Raw genomic sequence first — 26,817 nt, 5'->3', positions numbered from 1 at the left:
CTCTTGGTTTCTAAGGAACATTGCATGCTTGAGAATTCCAGTCCCCTTTATATTCCAAATTAAAAATAATCACCAAGATTAAAAATTTCCATTTGTTGTTTGATTAATTTCAGGAAACATTTAAAAGCTCTAGTAAGTTGAAACAGTTGTATAATCTAAGTAGTCATTTCCTCCCCTAAATGGAAAATATTGACCCTTATAACTGGGCAGTTCTGCTTCTCCATCATTAAAAAAGAACTCTGAAAACATTTATAGGAAGGTCTGTATCTGAATATCCATAGCAGCCCTGTTCACATCATCCAGAAATTAGAAAAAGCTCAAATATCTATCGGGTGATGGATGCACAGGTCAAATGTAATATACCTTCCCAATGGGTTACTACCCAGCAACAAAAACAAGACAAGTATATGTACCTGCCACAAGCTAGAGAACTTTGGCAGTATGCTAGGTGCCTAGGAGGTAGCTTTGGTTAGCAAAGGGTTTGCCTAGCTTACAGGAGGCCCTTGCTTTGATCCCCAGCACTGCTTAAACTAGGCGTGAGTGATGAATACATGTCGTCGTCTCAGTACTCAGGAGGTGGAGATAGGTGAAGGAAGTGAGTCATAAATTGGGTGATAGGTTCCGGTCATTAAACTATCAAAGAGTGTTCCACATAGTTATTAGGACACTTCTTGAAAATGTTCCCTTCTTTGCAGCTCTCTGGACTAGCTCAAATAACTCTTGGCATTTTGAAACACTTTATTGTGTGTTGGGATGAGAGGTGCATGTATGGAGGTCAGAGGACAGCTTGCTGGAGTTAGTTCTTTCTCTCTGTCACCATCTGGGTCCCAGATACTAAACTCGGGTCTTCAGGCCTGGCAAGTACTTTTACCCTCTGAGCCAATTTTCTGGCACTGATATTCAGCATTCTTACCTGGATTCGAGAGCCCTGACCTCTAGAATAAAGTAATAGAATATAGCATGATACAGCAAAACAAAATAAGCAAACATTTAGCAAGGCCCTACTAAGAGGATTTCTAGCTCTAGCAAGCTGAGCTAAGCTGGTTATGGCATGGAAGTCACATTGCCTTTGGTCCCTGCATCCTTCTAAAGGCTAGAGATGGGCCGCCTGCGTGCCCCCCCCCAAGGATAAAGCTGATCTCAGATACTTTCAGAAAAATAATCTAGTAAAAGGGAATTTTAGTTATCGCATTACTTTGTTTTCTTAGTAATTGGAGATTTATGTGTATGAGTTTGATGTCCACTTTATAAAAATCATCTCCAACATTAGCATTTTAGGAAACATTGCTAGGTTCTTGTCTTTGATGCTCAGTATCAGGCCCTCTCCATCCCTCATGCAAATGAATCTGGAATTCAGAGCATGCTATTGGGTCTAGTGAAAATCAATAACAAGTAAGCCTCTTGCCCTTTGTCCAGCATGTTTAATTCATGAGCATATTTTTCAGATGGTTCTGGTTTATTGATGTTGCAATATTGTGATGTGGGAGCAGATGGTTAGCTGTTGCCACAGTCATATATCCTTTTTGGTTGCACCCTAGAATAAGGAGTTTGTATGTCGCGGGCATGACTACGAAAGACTGGAGGCCTTCCAACAGCGAATGCTGAACGAGTTCCCCCATGCCATCGCCATGCAGCACGCCAACCAGCCGGATGAGACCATCTTCCAGGCGGAGGCTCAGTGTATCCATTCCCGATGGGCTGGGCTCCAGTTGGGTGGTGTCTGCCATTAGCTACAAGGCCATGTCCTGTTTAGTGTTGCAACCACCGTTCCCTTTTCAGTGGCCACACGCTTACCCTTCCTAGTCTTCATCATCTTGGTTTCACCTTAGTGCCTTCTGAACAGGATGTAATTATTCTCATGGTTATCATGGGATCAGTTGGAAAGAGATTCCTTACACATCCGTTAGGGAAACTTTTCGCCCTTAACTGACATGCCTGCAGATCCAGCCCTGCTTCTAAAGCTCTTCTTTACTGGATTTTCCATACAATTTTCCTGCAACTTCCTATGGAAAGTTCAAGGAAGTGGTAGCATTGTTCACTACTGCATATCCTCCACCCTCCTCTTCTCTTTATACTTTAATTCTGGAGTGAGGAAAGGGAAAAGAAGAGGTACCCCCACTATCTTTGGGGGGCCTCTTAGCTATGCTATTCTGGACTCTAACTTAATAGCATATGTTTCACAGTCCCACCATTTAAACATAGACAAGTCAAATGGAAGTACTATGGCTTTCAGCACAAAGACAATTCACCCATCAGTTCTTTCTAAAGCCATGTGGTTTTAAACCTGTGGTTTTAAAGAGGACATAGAAACTCCCAGTGACTGTTATGGACATACTTTCAAAGCAGAAACCTAAATGCAAGAGAAATAAGAAATTGTTTAAGAAGAAAAAAATTTCTCTGTTTCTCTGGGAAGGAAGTAACTGTATAATAAAATATGTAAAATATGAAGTACAACCAAACACCCTGCTTATCTGTACTTGGGTTTGGAGAATGGATGCTACAGCTAGGGAAGGCTGAGGTCACGGAAATACTTGGCAAGTGCAAGCCCTTGCTGGTGTTCTGGTCACTGCCTTTGGTCATAGTCTTATGAGGATTTCCATATCATTATAAATAAATTTTGGGAGCCATGAACAGACTAAAGGCATCTCATGTACAAGAACTAGGTTGTTCTGGTTCTGAATGCCCAAGCCACCCCCACTAAACTAGTAATCTGCAAATTCACCGGTTATGGAAATGCCATACACATGTCCTATCAGAGTCGCATGCTTAGGACCAAGGCATGCTTAGAAGTACATTATTCATATCTCCTGGGCAGTTTTTTTTTTTTTATGATTTCAGCTGAAATGGAAACACCAGGTTGCTACCCAGAATGCCTTGCTGTTGTTTGCCAAGTCAGGTTTCATCCTTAACACTTTACTCTAGATTTGCAGATCTATGCTGTGACTCCCATTCCAGAGAGCCAGGAAGTACTGCAGAGAGAGGGGGTTCCTGACAACATCAAGAGCTTCTACAAAGTAAATCACATCTGGAAGTTCCGCTATGACAGGCCATTCCACAAAGGCACAAAGGACAAGGAGAATGAATTCAAGGTACCCGGCAGGCTCTCTACCATGCTGCCTCCTCGTGTGCTTTCTTGACTCTTGGTAAATAGTGACTGAGCATACTGTCACATGACTGGAACAAAGGGTCTAGAAATCTTTCATCCTAGTAGTTCCCACCTCTGCAGTGTGTCCATCTGATGGGGAACACTTTCCAGGCAAGAAGATGTGTGGTCCCCTGCCAAGAAAATCTGAGCAGATCTTGGATGCATTCCTGAAGTCAGCTTCTCTGTGCAGTTCCAGCAGCCGGGATGCTTAGAGCATTCTTTAAACTCTTGTTTGAGCTCATGTCCATTCATGGTGGGCCATTGTGAGCACGGTGGATATATTCTAACATCAAGGACACACCGAGTAAAGAAAAGCCAAAGGATAGGCAGACAGTTGGTACTGTGGAGTTTACTCTGTCCTTTGTTCCAGTCCTCATTACAGCAGCAGGATTACGTTTCTGAGATGAGGACCAGAGTACATGCACATCTTGGACTCTGCCTGTGCTGGCCTGTCTTTCCTCACCATATCCAGTGTACCTGGCTAGTTCCACATGCTCCCAACCAGAAAGGGCAAGCATTCTCACAGGCCCACATCCTTGCTCACCAGTCCCCACTGCTGCCAGTAGTTAACTACAGGGTTTCTTCCCAGCCAAGAGGCAGAGGGGAAGTGGTGGTAGCTTTGCAGAGTTCTGGGGAGACTGAATTAAAAGTGGGCTTTTGTGAAACATTTGATGTGCATTTACTGTGGATCCCTTCAGAAATCTAATCACAAAAGGCTGAATGATAAAAGAGCAAAAGATAGACTAGAACCAACCAGCACCAGCCTGCCCCACTGGCCTCTTCTCCCTGAGGATTGAACAGTAAAGAGACCTAAAACACCACTGAGAGATTACTGAAATCATTATCTAGTCCTTTCTGCATAGTTCTAATTCTCTTTTCCTCCTACCAAGTCAACTAAAGATCTAATTAATTACGATACAATTCTCTCTCCTTGCACTAACTTCCAGTCCTCAGTTTTGGAGGCACTGGAGTCCTATAGTTGGCTTGCACAGAGTCACATGCCCATGACCTTTAACCTAGCACTGGAACCCACGTCTTCCAACTCCCTTTCTTTTGCTTTTTCCACCTGGCCAGCAATTAATGATTAATACAGCTACCTTACTGGAATGGGTAGGGTTAGGTCAGGCTCCCTTTCCCCATGCTTATAGCCTTCAGAATCGGGCTCCTACTGTACCCCATTGCCCCAAGCCTGTCCTCTCCACAGTCCGCCTACCTGCCCTCCCTCCTGGCTCCAGCGACACCCACCTTCTCTCTTCATTGGTTGCCGTACCCTCTCATAAGCAGTTACATGTCTGTGTGGGCAGCCTTCTGCCTGCACAGCAGCCCCCACTCTCCTCCCGGTGAACTCTTCACTCTGTAAAATCCAGCTCACTTCTCTACTACTCAGAAAGCTGCCACCCTGATCTCCCACGATGGCATGACTATCTGCATCCTATGTCCACCCTGAACATCCTGTTCATCCCTCTGAGCTCTTATCTGCCTGCTTGCCTGTCATCAGCAGGTCCCTCAAGCTCTTATCACAGGGACTCTTCCGTTGTCATCTCAGCAGCTCTTTCACTGGTGGAAGGACACCCACATTTTAACCCCTCTGTGGTTTGAATAAATGGTGCAATTTCAGGAATTTTGCCAAGTTCCGTTCCTCTTGGTAGCACACTAAATAACTAGGATAATGTGTAAATCCCAAACTGATTGATAAAAGAAAACCTTGTCACGTACAATGGCTGGTGCCAAAAGCAGCTGTGTTCATGTCTCCCAGAGGAGCTGGTTTCTGGTCAGAGGGCCAGCTCGAAGCACACAGGTGCCCCTGGGTTACAGCAGTTTAGCTTATCACCAAAAGTGTGGCCCTGTGCATATGGCAATGGAAAGGATGAGGCTCGGGGGTGGGTGTCAGTGCCAGTCCTTCTGGTAATTAGCATGTGGCTTTTGAGTGGGTCAAGAGTCTCTCTGCAACTTCAAGTCTTCCTCTTAAACAGAAGGTTCAAGTCAAGTAATCCTAAGGTCCTTTCTCCCTTTAGGTTGCTGTCACTCTCGTCTTGATAGCTCATATTATTATTGCCTCTTCTAGCTGGAAATGGCTAAACCTTGAGGAGTGAAAAGGTTAAGGTCACATTGTGGAGAAGACTGCATCCAGCTTGCTGTTGTATTCTGGCTGGAGCTCATTTGCACTGCAGGGGAGGAGGTTCCAGCTAGAATGGGCTGTCACTGCATAGCATTGCAATTGTTTCACCAGTGTTCCAGTGGGGACTAAAGAAAGGCTGCAGGAATAAGCAGCCCCCGAGCAGACTTGTCACAGCTCAGGGCTTGGAAAGAAGGGCAACATAGAGAGTGACTTTGAGTTATGTTTTTGCAGAGTCTCTGGGTGGAGAGAACATCACTCTACTTGGTGCAGAGTTTACCTGGCATCTCCCGCTGGTTTGAGGTGGAAAAGCGTGAAGTGGTAAGGAATGGAACATCTTCCCAACATCCTCCACACCCCAGCCGCTCGGGCTGAGCCCACTACTAATGGTTTGTGCTCTTTCATTCCCTGGGTTCCCTCACGATACTGACTGCTATGGCCCAAGGCATTGAAAGTGAATGTCGATACTGTCCTGGTTCATCCAACCAGGAAAATGCTTTCAAGCAATTATTGTTGCAACATGTAAAAACACCAAAGAACTGTAGGGGTTCTTGCGTGACAACCAGAATGTCAAGTCTCCTAATTGTGTCAGATCTGTGATCTTTATTGGCAATCCAAAGCCAAGAAGGCAGCTTATATTCTTACGTAGTCACCATGTCAGAGTTGTGACGTAGGGATTCTTTTCCTAGTTTTCAAAATTTTATAACAAGTTAGAAACCTTTGACAAAGATCATCATGAGATGTTCAAAGAGGATAGATTCAAATAGAATTTTTAATGAATCCAAAACCAGCTCTATTGTTCTCTTCAAACCTTGGTTTCCTTGATGGCAAAATGAAGCTAATATGGAGCCCCTTCATATAAAGTCTGTCCACACATGGAGCCTGTGCTGTTTTGTTTTGTTTTGGTCTGCAGTGTGAAGGATACTGCAAGGAGCTGGTTAGAGATCAGTGGATGCCATTATAGAATCTGGTAGCCACATCTCTCAGGGATTCTCTGGCTGCCATGCACTTCACTGCCAGCTTCCAGCTCCCATCCCCAGAACTGAAGGCAACAAGGCTGGTATGGCATGCTGGTGTCCACCTCTACTGCATTTCAGCATGACAGCCGTGGTACCCTGCTTCCGTGGTACCCCTGCTTCCCAGGGTCTTTTCTTTCTCATTTTGTACATTGTGGCTCTGAGTAAGGTCCTTAGATTGACCTTGTACTGTGTTTGAAATAAAATAAATAATTGTAATCTGTCTTGCAAACAATACCTCAGTTAAGTAGCAGCCTGCTTTGTCAATGAACGAATAAGAGTAGCTCCCACCCAAAATATCTTTCCAGAATGAGTTCTCCTACAAAAGTCTCTCAGCATTGAAGGCCAGATTATCATGTTCAAAGCTGAGGGTTGAATGAGTTTTTCTTTTCACAGTGCCTAATGTTAATACAGTTCCCTGAGCAAATGAAACCCAATTGAGGAAATTATGTGCAATTTGAGTCAGGGGTCCCCCAACCTGCTTGCTGGTATGGCATACTTTAGTGCCTTTCAGAGAAGAGGGAAGGCTGCCAAATACAGTGCTCCAAAGCCTTATGCTGCCTGCAGAGTGGCAGAAGCCCAACCCACGGTAGTGTTCTTAGTCATCCATGCTGCAGTAATGATTCGGAAAGCCTTTTCAGATCCACGAAGCCCAGAGTGTTAAATCCTGTGAAGATTCACCAGTGGTCCTAGCCCAGGAAGCACATGAACACGAACACACACACACACACACACACACACACACACACACACACATATATATAAATACATAAACATGTACACACATGCACACACACACACACCACTCATGGAAAGTAGCATGCTGATAATGATAAAGAGAGAAATACTAAACACAGCTTTCAAACATCAGCTGCCTACACTCTCAGAATATGTAATCTTATGTTCTAAGAGAACAAGTCAAGCTGGGCTGCTTCGGTCCCTGAGTACAGCCCACTCTCAGCAGCCTCCATGTGGCTCTCTTGTTCCTGCTATCAGGACTGTTCTGTGATCCCTTAGAGATATTGGCTTACTGGCTTGGTTCTTGCTGCATAAGGGCTTGAAGAACATAGTACGTACTGAATAAACATACAAAATGAATTGAAATTTCTTGTCTGCAATGCCAGAACCTGAAAGACAAAAGATATTGATGTGTTTGGCTCCAAAATTTATTTGATCATAGAGTTCACAGTAAAGAAAGACCATTGCCATGTTTTCCCCAGCTACCTACCGAATACCTTCCAGCACTAGCCACACTAGCCACAGGGAAGAAGCTGTCAGCTTCATTCTACCTTGATTTTGCTACTCCTTACAAGGTGTGTGGTGTCTTTAGCAGCAAGGTCTAATCAGCTAGCCCTGTGGGCAACCCAGAAGGGTGGTGGGAACCTGTAATTGTTTTGGAGGCCTCCAGAGCCTCTTTGGCCGATGACAACTCTTTGGGAAGTATCTCAAACCTGGCACTAGGGTTTGTTTAATAACACTCTCCAAACATATGGGATAGCACTCTTCTAAATCTTCTTTAACTTCTGTTTTAAATTGGCCTGAAAAGTCAGTGTCCACATGGCCTTTTTATACATCCTTGAGTTTTGGTTAACTCCTTCCCCTCCTGAATCCTCCATCCACCCACACCCATCTCTTCTTAAACTTTCCCCCTCGCAGTCCCCCCCACCCCTGTCTTCATATCACCTGTGTGTTGCTATCTGCACGCCTTAAGGCTTTCCCTCATCCCAGTAGCCCCTTCTTAACTTCCATAGGTACTCCAGATTAATTACACAAAGTAAAGGTTTGAAGCTAGGCTCCATAAATGAGAAGGAACTTGCAGTGTTCCTCTTTCTAAGCCTCGCTATACTTTTTCCCCTGGTTTCACCCATTTGCCTGTGGGCTTCCTAATTGCACTTTTCTCTACAGGTGAATCTAATACACTGTGTGTCTGTACCACATTGTCTTTATCCATTCGTCAGTTGATGGCCATCAAGGCTGATTCCATTTCTTAGCTATTGTGGACAGCGCAGCAATGAGCATGGTTGAGCAGGTATTCAGAAGTAGGATGAAGTCTCTCTGAATGGGTCCATTGGGTATATTTGGTCAGTAATGGGTCATACAGGTAGTTCTAGCTCTAGTTTCTTGTTTGGTTTGGTTTGGTTTGGGTTTTTGAGAAACCTCTACACTGATTTCCATAAAGGCTGCACCAGTTTGCTGTCACCAACAGCGAATAAGGGTTCCTCTTCTTTCATATCCTCATCAGTATTTGTCTGTCATTGTTTGATTTCTCGATGATGGCCATTTTGACTCTGGTTAGAGGGAATTTCAATGTAGATTGGATGTCCCCTCCACATTCTCAGAGCAGTCTTGCTCCCTCCCAACAAAAACAAAAACAAAACACCCGAGAAGGTTTTAGGCCCTAGGGCTGAACTTACTCCTTATTCAGCTAAATTGTCATGTTGCCAAGCTGCCTTCTAAATATTTATGATTATATTCATATATAAGTGCTACTCCCAGCCTTAATCAGAGAAGCCTGTCTACAGAGAATAGTCGTGAATGCAGAGACCCATGGCTGCTCACAGTGCTGACTGTAAGTAGCAGCTGGACCCTGAGTCCTAACAGGACATTTATACTACTCCACGCAGGGGTGTTTCGTAGAAGCATGTTAACCAGGAAGAAGGGCTGTGGAATGCTGTCTGTCAGACCTACCACAGCCAATGTTCTTCTAAACCTCTCAGCAGCTATGGCTCCCTGTAATGAACCTACACAAGACTGGGTCTATCGACAGTCAGTCATAGGTCAGGAGGGGTTTGTGGTGCCCTACCCATCCTTCCTGAACTATTGACTAGTGATGAAGTCTACAGAAGCAGTAGCTATTGTTCATGTGAGTACCCATTGAGGGGCCCACTAGACCCAGTGGATGACTCCAGACCCATGGTCACACATATGATCCTGGTTAAACTTAGTGGGTCTCAAAAAAGAAAACAGTAACAAAACCAAATGCCAAAATGTAGGAAGGGTATTCATAGGCAGGATGAATAATAGGGGTGAGAGGTTGATTAGAAAGGGTTGTGTTTATAGTCATCAAAATATAGTTTATATATGTATAAAATTGTCAAAGAACAAACTCAATAAAAGATATACATACGTATCACCCTACCCAGAATCCCAGGAGTCTGCACCAGCCCTGCAAACAGCGCCATCTAGTGCTCCATTACTGCCTATACACCAGGGGAGGCTGCATGTATGAAGCCTGCTTCTAGCCTTGCTTCATGGTCCCAGTACATGGGGGCCAATGACACTTTGAAACTTAATGTATAGCAATCCTAATTTGTCATCTTCAGAAGCCAGAAAAAAAGGGTCAGTTTTCTGTTATCTGCACTTTAACCACTCCTCACACCCGATGATTTTGTAACAATTCTGCAATTTCATCCAGAACTGTCTCATTATGTGTACTTCTAAACAATATCATACTATATATACAAGAATAACAATAGCGTGCTGACTGTAAAAGCTCCAGTGTTCCCATATGACTCACCAAGTGTCTGTTCCATTTCATTTTCATCCTTTGTTGACTCTGAATGTCCATTGCCATTGTGTGCAGTGTTCCCTAAATCCTTTTTAGTCTTGATGTTCCCTTTCGCCTCATTTTTTAAAAATATTTTTTGTTGGAGAGTCATGGTGGTTTGCCTTGAAATGTTTCTGTAAGTCTTGATCTAAGTGGGGTCTTTTAACATGTTTCTCTGTGGCCTGCCTTTCTTGTAAATTGATAGTGAAGTAAGGCATTGTTTGTTTGTGAAAGACTACTTCATAGGTATTTTGTGCCTCTCTCTTACTCCCTTCTTCCCTTCTCTTTCCTTCTGATATTAGCAAGAATAAATGACAATCAGTTGTTGCTCACCATTGCCCAGACCTATTGATCTTTTAAGGATTAAGATATGATATTTGGGGGGGTGCTGTAAAATGGCTCAGTAGATAAAGGTGCTTGCCACAAAGTGTGAAAACCTGAGTTCAATCCCCAGGACCCACATGGTGGTGAAAATATATATATATTCTGTTCTTCCTCAATTATATATATATATATATATATTATATATATATATATATAATTTCATCATCTATCTTTATTCATTGCAATAGTATATAAAACAATCGTATCCATCATCAAATATTTCATTACTATAAGATAAAGGAAAGGAAAGAAAATAAAATGTTCTTTTCAAAATGAATTCAGTCCTTAATGCCCTGTGAAAGTAACAAGAAGGCTACTTGGATTTTATTTGATATGGGTTTTTACTATTATTACTAGATCATAGATTTAAGTGTATTTGTTTTCTGTGAATCCATTGCAGCTATTATTGTTAAATTATTCCTCTTAATTACTTATTTTCAATTGCTTTATTATTGCACTTTGGCTCCTGTTCGAAATCCTGTCTGAGTGATTTCTTACTCATCCACAGAGATGTTACTTTTGAGCCAATCAGGCACAACTCCTGTCCCTTCCTCGTGCCAAGCTTTATTAATAATTCAAGGTGGTCCAGATGCCAGGCAAGGAGAGATTGCTGAGACCAAAGCACCACCCATCACACCTTCGTATTGGTGTATTGGTGACAATTAGAGTAACAGATGAAAGCTATAAGTGGGGTTCTCAGGGCTCCCCAGCTTAAACTGTTCATTAGGAGACACTGAATGTCATACTCTGTAGGGTTAGCTGTAAACTTCTCAGAGACATTCTCTCAGAGGCTGGGCTTGTCTGCTTAGGAAGGCTTCTTCACTAACTTCCTACTACAGGCCTCCATGGGTGGCAGCTCTTCCCACTACAGTTATTCTTAGCTGGTTTCCATGAAGGTTTGGTCAGCTAGGAGAAATGACCCAGCCACCTGCTTCCTTTTCAGTTTCCCAAAGGGCCTTCCTGGGGAAGGGGAGTGGACAGGCCACAGGCCAACTGCTTCCTGTCTTCCTCCCAGACACCTTTGCTTTCTGACCTGACAAGGAAATGTGGCAGCTTGTGTATCACTTACTCGTATTTATTGAGAGCTGGTGAGAGTTACTCTCATATATTTATTTATTCATTCTGGTTCTTTTGTGAGTAGTCCACTTCTTCCCTGTGTCCAGTTTTCTCCAGTATTGTGAATTATTTATACCTTGTCTCAAATACATATTGGAAATACTCTCTGAAGTTCTTGTATTTTACACATTTATTATATCTTATGTGATGTTCCCAAAATTATTGTGTTAATAGTTCTAGAGTTTGTAACCATGAAGATGGGTATTTTTATTTTATTATAGTAAAAACAATTCATGGCATTTCTCATAACCATTTTAAGTGCATTGTAATGGGGCTGATTGTTTGCAACTGTTGAGTAATTGATCTCCCCAAGTCTTTCCTCCTGTGAACTGAAAGTCTATGTCCTTTCAACAGCAGTTCCTCCCCATCCTCAGCCCCTAAACAGCAATTCTCAACCTGTGCATCACAACCCCTTTGAGATTCAAAGTACCCTTTCACAGGGGTTACCCAAGACCATGGAAAACAGAAAACAGGGGTATTTACATTACAATTCATAACTAGCAAAATTACATTTACGTTGTAGCAGTAAAAACAGATTTATGGTTTGGGGTCACCAAAACATGAGGAACTGTATTAAAGGGTTGCAGCATCAGGAAGGGTGAGAACCACAGTCCCATTCTGTCCTATGTTCTGAAGGTGCTTTGCTTTTTTAACTGGCAGTGATCTGGACTCAGACTTCGCTTTATGCCTTGGCTTTTGCATGTACCAAAAAAAAAAGGGGGTTTAATATCACAAATTGTTTACAGTAGCTATCACTGTTAGTGCCATCGTGGGGGCCTCTTATGCAGTCACCCAAATTATAATCAAGTCCTTGTCTTCACACCAGCGGTATCCTGATGTTCGTAGTATGGGTTTCCTTGCTTAGTTTTTCACCTGTTCATGCTTTTCTAAACACAGTCCACTTATTGTTGCTTAACTGTATGGACTCTGTTAATACTTGTTCCATTCTGCGAGGCAGTGGTGGCGCATACCTTCAATCCCAGCACTCAGGAGGCAGAGCCAGGCAGATCTTTGTGAGTTCAAGGCCATCCTAGCCTGCTCTACAGAGTGAATTCCAGGACTGGCTCACAGCTACTGAGAAACCCTGTCTTGAAAAACCAAAAAAAAAAAAAAAAAAAAAAAAAAAAAAAAAAAAAAAAAACAACAACAACAACAAAAAATACTCTTGTTCCATTCTCTCAGTGTTATTTGTGGTACTTTTCCAATTAAGTATGAAGCAATGCTTTCCATTACTATATATTATTCCACTGTATAAACCAAACCACAATATATTACATACTCTCCTGTTGATAAACAGCAATTTGGGGGAACATTTTTATACATGGTTCCACCTGCATATGTACATATATGTTCCGCTCCATCTTTTTTTTTTCAGATGTATGCCTATGAATAGAATTTCTGGACCATGAGATAGTACGAAAGTACATTTACATAGTAGATGGGTGATAGTCCTTCAGCTGTTTTCCAGTCCATGCGGCAGCTTGACCTTCTGTAGCAGGAAAGGAACTCTCGTGCTCACAGTGACACCCTCATTTGTTTTTGCCACATTTATTTCTACCACTCTCCGGAGAGTTTTCTAGTCCCTGTGGTGTTACTCTTCACGTTTCCTCACAGATGAGGAAACCTCTGCAGATATTCATTGGCCACTTGAATTTACTCCTGTGTGAAATTGATGTTTCCGTCTTTTGCCCGGTTTTCCTTGGGTTTGTTTGGCTTTTTCTTACTGGTTTTGAAGTCTTTTAAATTCTGTGAGTAGGTTATTTGTTGATTATCCACATTAAAATTAATTTGTCATGTATTGTGACTTATACTCCCTTTCCTTTTTTTTTTTTTTTTAAATCTTAATTTCCATGCACTTGGGTTATTCTGAGATTTTCCAGCGTTGCTTTCAGATTGTCTAAGTGGCCTTTTATTGTAATTTGTGTCTCTAACTTAAAGAGCAAGAGCTTAAGTGTGCTTTCTGTATGTCTGAATTTAGTTACTAAGAGTTTGTCAGACCTTCTCTTCAAAGAAAATGTCTGTGACATTGACAGCACAATGACATATATTGGAAAAACACTTTGATCATTGTCACAATTAGGTCCCCTGTACCAGTAAGTCATTATGATTCTATTTGGCTTTGCACCAAGAAATAGATCCTGGAATGTATGTGATTATACTGTTTTCTGTAACTCCCAACTGTGTGCCATCCCGTGCTACCATATGGTGCTGTTATAAATGCATATGGAGGTCTATATGGGCATATGTGCCCTCTCCAAAATGGGCCTGAGAACTCTTTGACACCAGAAGATCTGCTAATGTGTCTGTATTTCCCACACTGCTTTGGACCACATAAGTACCTCAGGGTCCATCCAAAAGAGCATCAAAGCACGGGATGCTAGTGTCATGCTGTTATAAAATTGACAGTTGCTGGTTTCCCATACCACACTTCCATCAATGGACATAGTTACCTGCCATTTTCACATCTTACTGATGAATGGGTACCTTGACTTCTACATCCTTTTCTGTGCTGTGGGATGGCTCCCGGAAGAGATGTTGACAGGAGCTTCTAAGAACCACAGATGAGTCATAAGCTGGATAATATCTCTCTCTCTCTCTCTCTCTCTCTCTCTCTCTCTCTCTCTCTCTCTCTCTCTCATCTTTTGTTTTGAATGCCATAAAACGTCAGTAGATATTTACACTCATTTGTTTTTCAGGTTGAAATGAGTCCCCTGGAAAACGCCATTGAAGTGTTAGAAAATAAAAACCAGCAACTGAAGGCTCTCATCAGCCAGTGTCAGACAAGGCAGATGCAGAACATCAACCCCTTGACCATGTGCCTCAATGGAGTCATAGATGCCGCAGTGAATGGTGGGGTTTCCAGGTACCAAGAGGTAAGGACTGAGGAGAGCTGGAGAAGAACTTGTCAGTGGAGATGCCTTGGGGTTTTGTGAATCTTTTTATGCAAACGTGGGTCATTATCAGTGATAGATAGCTGCAATCAGCACAAAGGCCGTCCTTTGTAAAAGCAAACAAATGTATAGCCAGCCATTTGTGCAGTCTGTGTATTCAACCTTCACTTTAAGTGTGTGTGTTTGTGTTGGGATGAATAAATGTAGTGAGGAGGTCAGAACTGCTTAACAAATGTCTACCTAAAATAATTTGTCTAATCAAGGAGGTTCATGCATGGAGTCTTGTGTTTGTTTGTTTATTTGTTTGTTTGTTAATGATCCTTTAGGAGAACTTTTCTTCTGTTTTTATAATAGGATGGAAGAACATCTTGGACACACTGAATCTTAAGACAGTTTATTTTATTTTTAGTTTGTAATTAATTATTATAATTTATTGAATTGGGTCTCTCTCTCTCTCTCTCTCTCTCTCTCTCTCTCTCTCTCTCTCTCTCTCCAGAGATGCTTAGTGTACAAGCTCTGGCTTTCTGAATATTGCCTGTGATCCGTTGCCCACAGACAGGAATCACTCCATCTGTTCCCAAACATGTTTCATAATCATGCTACTTCTGTCCATATGCCAAACCTTAGAAAAGTCATAAATGTGTCTTTCACTTCCATGGTAACTCTCCTGGGTAGTCTGACTGTCCCTTCTCTTCCTAGGCATTCTTTGTCAAAGACTATATTTTAAGTCATCCTGAAGATGGGGAGAAGATAGCACGGTTAAGAGAGCTGATGCTTGAGCAGGTAGGATGACAGAGGCGATCACTCAATCTTGCCTTGGCTCTGCATGTCCTTACAAAATATCCACCTTCAGGCACTTTCATGAACAGCCTAGCTGACGTGGCAGGAAGTTGACAGATTCACCTGTAGTTTATCCCAACTGGGTAATTTCTACTCTTTCCTCCCACTTGGATGCAAGAACAAACTTAACAAGTTGTCCCCTATAAGTAACAAACATCTCATGTGGTCTCTTTGAATGTCCCGCCCCAAGACTTACTGCAGACTTGTTGCTAAGAATTTCATGCTCAAATACATTCAGGCCACCTCAAGATCATAAATGCGTGCATGAATGAGACTGTTTCATAAGTAAGGAGTGGGCAGTCAGTAGCATTTGCTGTGTGGCAGTGTTGAGTTTTGCAGATAAAGCCCAGAGGTTGTACTGTGTGCACAAACTAGGCACGCTCGTCATTTTTCACTTCAAAGAACAGTGTGCTTTTACTTATTTGGTGCCATGGAGGACTGAGAGCTAGAACTGTCACTTGCTGGGCCCCTGTTGATAGCTGCCTGAAAAGGGTTTGCAAACATCTGAGATGGAAGACATAATTGGAAATCTGGGTTCTGTCTTTCATGTTCAGTCTGAATAAGTTCTTTCCCCAGAATTAAAACAGTAGCTCAGAGCTAAGAAGCTTCTCAAGAAAATAAAGTTAGACTTTGCTGTGTCATGCTTGGCATTGCTCATGGGACCCTATGGAAAGAGCTGTGGTCAGAAAATGTGAGGTTTCTGTTGTAGAACAATTGAAATAAAAAAAAGTGTATCATGTAACCTTGGGCATGACACATCACTTCTGTTGGAGCATCATTTAGGAGTTACACTGAGAGACCATCACCCTTCCTGAACCTCTGTCTCATTGACATGGAGATATCTTCAGCAGATAGATCCAGCTGCCTGATCCTATGGCAGTTGCCTCAGTTGTGGAGAGCCACTTGGCCCATGGTCACTGTCTTCTTAATGGCCCACTTCTAAGACTGAGAGGAAAGTATAAAGCCTGGTCCAACACAGGACAACCTTGAAAGCTTAATAAAGTTCCAAAGAGGCCCTGGGCTTGACAGAATTGGCCAACCTACTACGTAGCACATCTATCTCTGTAAAGCCCTGCTGCTTCTGCTTGAGCCCCAGACTCCCCACAATGAGCATTGTAATCTCTGTTCCCTGAGTACCCAAGTGACGTTACCTGAGCAAAGGAAAGGTGAGCCAACAGCTGTTTGAAATGGAGAAGACCAGCAGCTGCTATAGGTAGTTACAACTCTTGGGTCCCTCCCATCTCCTCACTCCACGGACCACTTGCTCGTTCTGTGCATTAGATACATGCCATTATGTCCCGCGTGTTCATTTCAGGGCGCTTTTCTCTTTGGAAAGGTGTTGGCAAGAGTAGGCATCCAGAGTGGAAGTTGCCACAGCCCTGTCTCATAGAGAAGGTGCCGGGAACTCTAGCCTGTGAAGGTCAGACCCATCTGACCGTGAGTTTCTATCTAGACTCTTCACAGATGCATAGCTGCAAGCACCTGTGCTCGCTTTCCTCACAGACTAGAGTTTGCTGAAATGCAGAAGATAACTAACATTCAAACCCAAGACGTCACACACTATTGATAGGTGAACAAAAAATGTGTATGTCCATTTCCTTTTGGGTCCTTGCAGCAACCTTTTTTTTTTTTAAAGGCTGGATCCCTTGTTATAGTAAGTAAACAGTAATCATATTTTTAAAGAAAACAAAAGGCATAGAAACTGCTACAGAGCTCCTGATGATTTCTTGTTTAATTTCGCCCCTAGAAATTTTTGAGAATCTCTTGGGGCTGGGGGGTTGATGTAGGAAGGGGAGGCCATCCCGAAAAAAAGATTTGCTTGACCCTCCAAATAGGAAACAACTTCCTCCTCATTCTCTGCCCACCCTAGGAAGGGGACTAGGGGGCCAGGAGCCCATAGCCACCAAAGAGGGTTATCATGAAAGATATGGGACCCACAGGGAAGGAGCTTGGGGAAAGTGAAGTAGCAAAGTCAAGTGTGGGGAGTCAGACAGACTTACTACTGTAGGACTTAGGGATTCTGCCTCCTTACCTGCAGAGCTCCTGTTGTTCCCATCCATTGGATGGAGAGCGCCTGCAATAAAGTATGGTTCACAGCAATTCCCTACGAGAAACAGTCACTGATGCGGGCTTTTCCTTGTGTCGTTATCTAGGCACAGATTCTGGAATTCGGTCTGGCCGTGCACGAGAAGTTTGTACCTCAAGATATGAGACCCCTTCACAAAAAACTGGTGGACCAGTTCTTTGTGATGAAATCGAGCTTTGGGATCCAGGTATGTGCTGAAGGGCCATGGTGGGGCTGCCTGGCCACTGCAGTGGCTTGTTGTGAGTCAATGGATGAAAAGTCCAATAGTGACATCTTTTGGTTTGCCTGCCACATTGCAGCATTTTTTCAGGGAGCTTTTAATGTTACAATTGCATTCCTGCTGTTTTCCATATTTACCCTTTATGTAAGAAAAAAAAAAAGTCAATGTCTGAAGGCTCAGTAATACTGGAATTTATAATTTGGTCCCTATTTAAGATGTTGAGGGTGTATATTTAGTAGATGAAAGTACCTCATAGATCAGTTGCTGTAATAAAATGTGTTCTTTACCTCCTCTTCAGGAGTTCCCTGCTTGTATTCAGGCCAGTCCTGTTCATTTTCCTAATGGAAGTCCTCGTGTGTGTAGAAACTCAGCCCCTGCTTCCATGAGTCCAGATGGTACCAGGGTAATTCCTAGACGCAGGTAAGTCATATTCTGAATTACCTAAAATTTGCCAGCCCCACAAGATGATATGGAATGGTTTTCTCATTCTTTATGGTGCGATTTGTCAAATTCACTATTTCTTAATGAAATAATTAAGCCACAAGGCAGCTGCAGACATCTGCCACTAGTAAAACAGCAACAGCATGAGAAATAAATAAGCTCAAACATTCCATTATATTGAGGCAAACAGGAGACAACAAAATGGGATGTGTCTTTTTTCCCTTTGGTGTTATGCCATACCGGCATGTGATAAAATACAGTTCCAAGTCTGAGTTAACGACTGTTTTTTTTCCCCCTGAAACAGCCCATTAAGTTACCCAGCTGTCAACCGGTATTCCTCGTCCTCGCTGTCCTCCCAAGCCTCTGCTGAAGTAAGCAATATTACAGGGCAGTCAGAAAGCTCTGACGAAGTCTTTAACATGCAGGTACTTGCTTAGCTTTTTGTCTGCTCGTCTCTACTCCTTTTCTGTCTACATCATGACAGTGTCTGTCCATTCTGCTGGGCTCATGAACGGACCTCCAAGCAAGAACTTAACCTAAGCACCAGCCTTTTAAAAACTCTCGCTATTGCTTTGCTGGCCTTTGGAATCCACAAAAGGGTTTCTTTCCAAACTGCCCATCACTTTAAGAAAATATAGACAAACAATAGAAAAGCCCAGGCAAGATGCCCAAGCATAGCTTTCATATTGACCTTGGTAGTTCTTGGCTTCCTGGGTCCTAGATTCCTGGAACATGTTGGCATACACTAGCTGCCTTGTAGAGTTCTAAAGTGGCTCTTTAAGTGTTCTGCCTTTTATCCCAGCATGCAGGAGGCAGAGGCAGGCAGATCTCTGTGAGCTCCAGAACAGGTTCCAAAGCTACAGAGAAACCCTATCTGGAAAAAGCAAACAAACAAATAAATAAATAAAAAGAGTTCCCATTATAAAATTTGCATAGTTATATAAGAAAATTTTCTGTAATAAAAAGAGAAGAAAATGCATAGTTTTTTAAAGGTATTTTAGAGCTCATGTGAGTCTTAAAAGCATTTTGTTTTAGGATAGCAAAATAAAGCTGAATTTCCTACCACTGCCTTTGGCAACAGCCACAATGCTATTCCCATTTATGCTCTGAACACATGATTTTGAAGATAAGCAGAAGGCAGATTGTGTGCCTTTTAGAAACACTCAGAGGCCAGCTAGAGGGCTTAGTGAGTAAAGCACTTGCTGCCAAGAATGACAACCCACACAGTGAAAGGAGAGAACTGTCTTCCCTGACCTCCACACACACATGCCATGGCACAGGCACATTCACACAGGAGAGGAGTACACGTGCACCACACACACATGCCATGGCACATGCACACTCACACAGGAGAGGAGCGCATGTATACCACACACACACACACACACACACACACACACACACACACACACACACACACGCCATTGCACTTGCACACTCACACAGGAGAGGAGTACACGTGCACCACACACACACACACACACACACACACACACACACACACACACACACACGCCATGGCACATGCACACTCACACAGGAGAAGTGCAAACATGCACAATCCATCAATCAGTAAGTGTAAAAAGGAACACTCCCCTGTTTCTGTGCCCAAGACTAGAAATATTTGTTTTATACTGTGGGAGGGAGTGGGGGCTGCTTATGGGTGCAGAGCTGGGGAATAGAGCTGAAACTAATACATGTGTGCTCCTTTGAAGCTTCAGCAGCAGTGCAAATCTCAGGTGCCTGATTAATCCAGGCAAGCTTCCTTGTCCATCTGAGTTAATAAGACTTCACTGTGCTTCTAAGTAGCCTTTGGGGTTTGGTTTTTGTTTTTTGCTAATTTGAAAAGATGAATGCTGGTGTTTTGTTTCAAAAGTCATTATGAACTGAAGCTCGTAACCATGTATGACAGTGGCTCTCTATGTTTGCAGCCCAGCCCATCTACCTCAAGCCTGAGTTCCACTCACTCTGCTTCACCTAATGTGACCAGTTCTGCTCCATCGAGTGCCAGAGGTTAGTACAGAGTTGGGATTGTGGTGACTGGTACCCAGAGAATCTTCCAGGCCTAGGAGCTGTGGCTTGAGTGGTCCACAGCGCTTGGTTTCCTGAGGACAGGCGCCTCTTGGCTACCACACTGATAATCTCTGTTTCTCTTCCCAGCTTCTCCTTTGTTGTCTGACAAACACAAACATTCCAGAGAAAACTCTTGCCTGTCCCCAAGAGATAGACCGTGCAGTGCCATTTACCCAACACCTGTGGAGCCTTCCCAGGTACTCCTGTGGGGGAATCAGAAGCGAGAAAATGGGAGAACGTGGTTTTGTTTGTCAATCTCTGCACAAGCACGAAGTAGCTGCCAAAAGCAACCAGTGTCAAGGCCAGCTGTGTAAAGAGTCAGTCCACCTCTAGTCTCTGCCACTGTTGGGGCGCTGTCTGACTCACCATTCTAGAGCAGTGGTTCTCAACCTTCCTAATGCTGTGACCTTTGAATACAGTTCCTCATGTTGAGCCCCCAACCATAAAATTATTTCCTTGCTACTTTATCACTGTATTTTGCCCCTGCTATGAATTATAATATAAGTAACTGATATATAGGATATCTGATTTGAAACCCAATGGAGTCTGGACCCAAAGATTGAGAACCACTGTTCTACAAGGATGTCTGGATTGCGGCTCGAACAGTGAAGCTGAGAAGGTGTGTCTGGGTCCTCCTTTATCTCAGCCTGTTCGTTGCTGCCACAGCAACATCCCAAGGGGAAGTTAATGAATGAACCATCTGTGTGTGTGTTTGCATGTGTATGGAGCAGAAGTCTGGGGAGGGGGAACCTCTTAAGTTAGCAGAAGACTACTGCCTCTGCCCAGAACTTCCTGTTTGCCCATAGTTATTGAGAATCCCTCCATGGGATTCCTTTCCCAGAGAGTGCAGGAGCAATCTGTTTGCCTTTGCCATTCTTCCATGCATTACCAGGAAAGCAGCTGTGTCCTGGAGATGTCCTGAGTCCCTCACAGGAGCTAGGGAATGTGGTTCCACCAGAAACTCAGTCCTCACTTTAAAATGCTTCCTCTCAACCTGAGTGAGCACAGGGCCACAAGCTCAACCCAGAGGCAACCATGTGCATTGAAGGGTGGGTACAAAACTGAAGATTTATGTTGTATCCCTGAGTTTTACAGTTTATTTGGGACCAATTTTAAGAGCAGAGGAAACTATTTCTTTCTGCTCCAGCTAATTTCTCTGTTTTTCTACACCATCCTGGCAGAAGTCTGTAGCTGCATCTGGAAGTGGATGAGAGCGAGTGGGATTTGGCTTGATTGGTTTATCTTTGCTGATTGTGTGATCTTCCTGAAAGGCCCAGGATGCCTCCTCTACGCAGCACTGATGTCTGGCAGAAATGATTTCTGAGTGCGTTTGGCTGAACCAGCTAACCAGTTTTAAGTCCCGTTGTCACTGGCATTGCAAGGGGATCTCACAGTTGGTTTCATCTGCTCTAAGGGAACGTGTGCCAGCATGGGAAAGTCCGAAGGGCGTCCTTGATTAGTCCCAAGTTATCTGCCTTGGGTAAAATTTGAAACCGTACATACATTACCAAAACTGCAATAATGTACAGTGCTGTAGGTATCTGCTGTTTCTTTTCATGAATTAGGTACAGCCGTGTAAAAGTGGTATTTTTTGTAGGTTAGAAATTACAGAACATTCATCAGTTCATTTTTTTTACCGACTATAGGATTTGAACCACAATAGAGTTCATATATATAACAGGTGTATGAGTTGGTGTTTCTCCTCTAATTGTTAATCACATGTCATACTGCCCATATACACTCAAAGAACACCACACCTAGCTTCTATTTAATATTCATCTTCCTACATTTATTATGAGTTATTATGTAATTATGAGTATTTAGCATTTATATTGAGCAAAACATAAGGCTCTGTTCCCCTTTTTGCCTTCAATATAGCTTACTTCTTTGTTCCTAAACTCATTATACCATATAGAAAATATTTTGAGAAAAAGTTTCATAAGGAGATAACCATATCATTTTCAAAAAGGCATCTCAGCATATTACATCATAAACATGTATCTTCTCCCTTTCTAGAGAACACTGTTTAATCATATTGGAGATGGGGCCTTGCCGCGCAGTGACCCCAATCTCTCCGCACCTGAGAAAGGTGGGTATCATCCAACCCGTTGGGGTGGTAGAATGTGTCAGAGTTTGTTGTGTCCTCATTTTTTTCTAGTCTTTCATGTGTCCTGTGGCCCGTAGGACTCTGTGTCCTTAGTGATCAGGACGAATGTGATCTTTGGGGAATTAGTGACAGATTTAGTCATGATCCATTCTCCATCAACTATTAAGGGCAGACTCTGAGCCATTCAAGAACCCCTTTGTGTAATGACTTTCTGTTGTCAGTGAGCCCTGGCAAAGCCTGCTCTTCCTGAAGCAAAGTGGCCAATTAGGCCATCAGTTCACACAATCAAAGTAGCTACTCCTCAGATTGACTCCACAGTCCCCATCCATTGTCTCCTTTACAGAGCTCATTCAGGCAGCTCATCTGTTGTTTGTGGTGACTCAGATAGGCTCTTGTGCAATTAAATACTGTGTAAGCATGGCAATCCAGCGCATAATGGAGTGCACCCTGCCTCAAGGTCATGTACACACAAATAAGAACCAAATGCATGAATAGTGGTAAGTAGCCAATTAGCAGCACGCAGAAGAGGAAGGACAGATTGAATGTCAATGCCCCCCCAACAGTGGGTGTGGGATTTGCAGTAAGTCACCCATTTGCCTAACTCAGGGTCAGGCCTCAAAAATAGCAGTCTCACAGGCCAATGAATCGAGACTCACTAATGAAATGTCCCAGGAAAGTGCACTTTAATTGCCCCCATTAAGAACTAGGCTGTATTACCATTCTGGTACACTGATACATTAACATTAAAATTTCCCAAAGGGAGATGAAAATTAGTGAGGACCTAACCAAAATTATTTTAAAGTATGGAATTAGCTTCAATGTTGTAAGTCGAGCACTGATCTTTACCAGGAGAAACTAGGAATTTGCTGTTATTTTTACCCACTTTACTAAAGAAAACCACAAAGCAAATGTAAAAAGAATAGAGAAAAATAATTACGTTTAAACTCATTCTACCCCATTAAATCAAGGCAGTAATTTGGAGGAATAAAACATGGCAATCCTCACTGGGTCCCTCAGATGGCAGTGTCTGCAAAGGAAGCAGGCAGGAACTCTGGCTTCCTATTAGAAACTTGATTGCAGAATGTCTGCTCTAACCTTGTGTGTCCTGCCCTGCTTCCTAGCAGGGCTCTCCACAATCCTCCATCTTATTGCTTGGAGCAGATGGACTGCAGAGTAAGAATGATGATGTCAGCAGTCCAAGTTGTTTTCTCAGGACTTACTTAGCGTGATCTCTCACTTTGCAAAGAGTCCTTTCTGGACAGCACTGGGCAGGGAGATGGTGTGGTCCCTTCAGACCAGTCCTCGGTACTTCTGCCACACAGTTGAAATATGAGAGTGCCATTTGCCTCCCTGCCTCTTTTAGATGCCACTTGTCCAGAAATTTCTACAAATAGACTGATGACTGTATTCCCCATCTGTTTTTTAACATCTAAACACATTTGTAATTCTCAGCAGGTTGCTACTCTCTGGCATAGCGATTTGTAGTCCTGTTTGACAGCTTGAGGGAAATAAAGAGACACGCTGTTACCCAATTAAATGTCAACTCTGACTGTTAGGTAACCAATTAGGGAGGTTTAGTATTCGGGAAGTTTCCTGCTTGTTTGGGGCTTGAGGTTTTGTGGGTTTTTTGAAATCCAGTTGATATTTTTTTTCCATTCTGGACAATTCTGACTTTCTCCTAAGATCTCAAACATTTGAAAGGCAAAGCTGGATCTTGTGATTTTAGCTTTGTTATTCCCTTCCAGCTGTGAATCCCACCCCTAGCAGCTGGAGCCTGGACAGTGGGAAGGAAGCCAAGAACATGTCGGATGGTGGGAAACTTATTTCTCCCCCCGTCCCTCCAAGGCCCACACAGACTGGTGGGTATTTGAAGCATTTGAACAATCACTTTCATAAAATAAGTATATTGAGTATTTCAACTTGTCCTGAGTTCCTCAGAGAAAGGTAGGCATCTGGTTTCTGAGGGAAAAGTCTTGCTAGCAGTGTAAGTCGCTTCTAGTGCTGGCCTCTATTCCTGCACTTCACCACACAGACAGCGCCTCCCCTCAGGTAGGCTTTGAGCATGCCATCTTCTCCCATTACCATGCTCAACCCTTCTTGCTCTGTGGGCCCCTTCACTCTCTCTGAACCTCGCTTGCACCAATCTCTGCTAACACAGCTGCTTCCTTGAATCTTCAACAATGGCAACAGTGTTTCAGCTGACCCATCTAAGAATCAGCTCACAGTGGCTTTGAGAGGGGCTGACATCCTAGGTCGGCCGATGCTCTGAGAGTGCCATATCCAGTAGTGGTGATGCTCTAAGGGCTGATGCATGAACCTGCATCTCTTGTAACCATGGTTCACGAAGCCCATCCACAAGCCCACCTCAGGTATTCTGAACCTGAAGATTACATTCCTGGAATGAGGCTGAAACCAGCACTTTACCAAGCCAGTCACGTGATTCTTCTACTCAGTAGTACCTGAGTGCTACAAATTGAGGAAGTTCCAGCCAGGCCCTGGGTCCCAGGAGAAACCCACTTTCCATCTGAGCATACCACTTGCTCGGCAGCTTGCATGGGAGGCATTTTTAAAGAGGCCCCTGCTTTTATCTGACTGCTTTTCCAGTCACCAGATCTTGTCAGCACTTGCCTATGTCTGCTGGAGCCATAGATGAATAGCTGGCCTAAGAACCAAAGAAAATATGGTGCTGTTTCCTTGGCAGATTTTTCTAGACTGGGCATGCCATACTGTAGCTGTTCATCTTTTGGATAGTTTCTGAAGGGCACCTGAGAGGTTTCAACAGGATGAGGAATAACTTTAATTTTATTAATCATTGCATTGGTGTGTGTGTCCGTCTGACTGTGAATGAGGACTTGTCAGACACATCATTCATTTGTATTTCCTTGGTGATACATGTATATTCAGGTAGTCTCTAGTTTAAAGGCCTGGTTGTGCCCCTGAATTTGAGAACTTGGAAGGCATTTTTAAGGAACAGTAATATTGATAGTTCTTACTAAGGAATGAATATTAACGATGCTATCTGGGCTCGTGGAACGGTTCCAATTCGACAACAAGGATGCTGGTGGGCCTTTTTTAGGCATGTAGAAAGTGGCTTTCCAGAAAAATAGCTCTGAGAATGGGCTCTAGGTGCCAGGACTGTGCGACCGTCTGAGTCTGAGTCAAAAAAAAAAACAACAGGAAGCCTTGACCTCCGCCACAGTCTTAGCAGATGTAGAGCCCCCATCAGGTCTGGTTTCTCTGTGCATATGTGATTTTCTTCCTCATCAGCACTCACAACAGAGACCCAGCACTGATGTTAGGAGCTGGCATGCAGGGCTGAGGTTGCCCAACCCTGCAGTGTGATAATGGACTCCGCACTGCCAGATGACCCTTCTCATTCCAAGTAGATTGATTGGCAGGGCTGCGCTCCCTTCTGTACTGGTTGCTTTCATGGTCTGTGCTGATGTTATCATCTGTGGTCAGTGTTGTGGGGCTGGGCAACTGTCTGTCGTTCTTCCTCTCAGCTTTCCTGTATGTTTTTATGAGTTACAGACCTCCGCGTGGTGGCTGGAAGAGTGGCAGTTTACCGCCGAGGAGCATAGCTCACATTTGCCAAAATTACTGTGTGGAATTGGGAAGTAGAGCTTGCCCTCACCCTGCTGACTGTGTCACAAGCTGTTTTTATGCTATGCAGCTATGCTCTAGAGAGCAAGATCTGATCCATAAGGACACACAGAGCACACTGCCACACATTCTGGGTCCCAGGTATCAGACCTGAAAACCCAGGAGAAGCAGAGGTCACTCTTCTTTGCCATGATGGTGAGACATGACAGTCAGAGGACCAAGGGAAGGCCTAAGGGCTGCTTCAGTGGAAAGCAGCTAACCTTTTGTATTGACACAGAAAAGCTCTCCATCTGCAATGGGGATGTTGGGAGTTGGGGTGAAAGAGAAGGCATGCTGAATGTCTCTATGGGCCTGCTCTCGCTGCCTGATTGACCTTGATATCCACATTGCTTCTCAGGCCAAAGACAACAGCCATCTCCCTAGGACTCCTGGCACTTCACACCAAAGTGTTTTATGAGATAAAGAGATTGAGTGATGAAAGGTGTCTGGACTTAGGGGATATAAGAAGGACATTAGAGCCAAGTGTGGTAGTGCAAACATGTACCCTAAGCACTCAGGAGGAGAATAAGGAGTTCAGTATCCACAGATACATACAGAGTTCAAAACCAGCTTGGATCACATGAAACCTTGTCAGCAAAAAAGGAGAGGAAAGGAGAGGAGAGGAGAGAAGAGGAGAGGAGAGGAGAGGAGAGGAGAGGAGAGGAGAGGAGAGGAGAGGAGAGGAGAGGAGAAGAGAGGCCATTGGAGCAGTTTGGGGCCATACCATTCTTGTCAGAGCATCAAGTGCTCTGTAACTTTTTGCTAGTTGGCCCATGTCTTGGTGGCACCATCCTCCATGAGAAATATTCTAGACAGGCATCATGTAGGTTCTCCTCTCAACTTTCTGCTTCCCTTTCACTAACTCATCTGCCTGCATTTGTACATATAGAGGGTGTATGCATCTCTTTGGTTTTCTTAATTCAAATGTTCTCTCTCCATCTACAGCTTCACCAGCAAGACACACAACACCAGTATCCCCGTCACCTGTTGGACGGTCTCCATTGAAGGTATAAGCCTGTTCTTAGACTGGGTCCAAAGATTGGCCCTGGTTCCTTTTTCCTTGAAATCTCACCCCAACTACATCAAAAGCTACCTTCATTCCTACAGTCTAGACAAAGAACCCATCCCCAAAAGGGAGGGAAAATGCACAAGAAAGCAATCTGTTTTTCCCTTTGGAGAACTAAACCCAATAA

The 26,817-nt window shown here is 43.5% G+C and overlaps 1 protein-coding gene across 7 annotated transcripts in view; it reads left to right on the top strand.

Annotated features, from left to right (window-relative positions):
• The window catches only part of Dock4 (dedicator of cytokinesis 4), a 392,331-nt gene that overhangs the window by 359,297 nt on the left and 6,217 nt on the right, over positions 1–26,817 (top strand). For 4 of the 7 annotated variants that reach the window (XM_027419721.2, XM_027419725.2, XM_027419726.2 and 1 more), the window contains 13 exons: positions 1,539–1,680; positions 2,923–3,089; positions 5,496–5,582; positions 14,021–14,197; positions 14,915–14,998; positions 17,209–17,328; positions 17,660–17,781; positions 18,107–18,227; positions 19,734–19,815; positions 19,963–20,072; positions 21,892–21,964; positions 23,728–23,841; positions 26,570–26,631. In XM_027419721.2, the coding sequence (XP_027275522.1) occupies positions 1,539–1,680; positions 2,923–3,089; positions 5,496–5,582; positions 14,021–14,197; positions 14,915–14,998; positions 17,209–17,328; positions 17,660–17,781; positions 18,107–18,227; positions 19,734–19,815; positions 19,963–20,072; positions 21,892–21,964; positions 23,728–23,841; positions 26,570–26,631 (1,461 nt within the window). Of the gene's footprint in view, positions 1–1,538; positions 1,681–2,922; positions 3,090–5,495; positions 5,583–14,020; positions 14,198–14,914; positions 14,999–17,208; positions 17,329–17,659; positions 17,782–18,106; positions 18,228–19,733; positions 19,816–19,962; positions 20,073–21,891; positions 21,965–23,727; positions 23,927–26,569; positions 26,632–26,817 lie in introns of all 7 variants that reach the window. The other 3 variants (XM_027419722.2, XM_027419727.2, XM_027419723.2) reach the window with 3 other exon arrangements.

Source organism: Cricetulus griseus, chromosome 5 (assembly GCF_003668045.3).
Source record: "Cricetulus griseus strain 17A/GY chromosome 5, alternate assembly CriGri-PICRH-1.0, whole genome shotgun sequence".
Classification (NCBI taxonomy): domain Eukaryota; kingdom Metazoa; phylum Chordata; class Mammalia; order Rodentia; family Cricetidae; genus Cricetulus; species Cricetulus griseus.
Note: the sequence above shows the minus strand (reverse complement) of the source record. Positions and strands in the feature narration are given on the sequence as shown.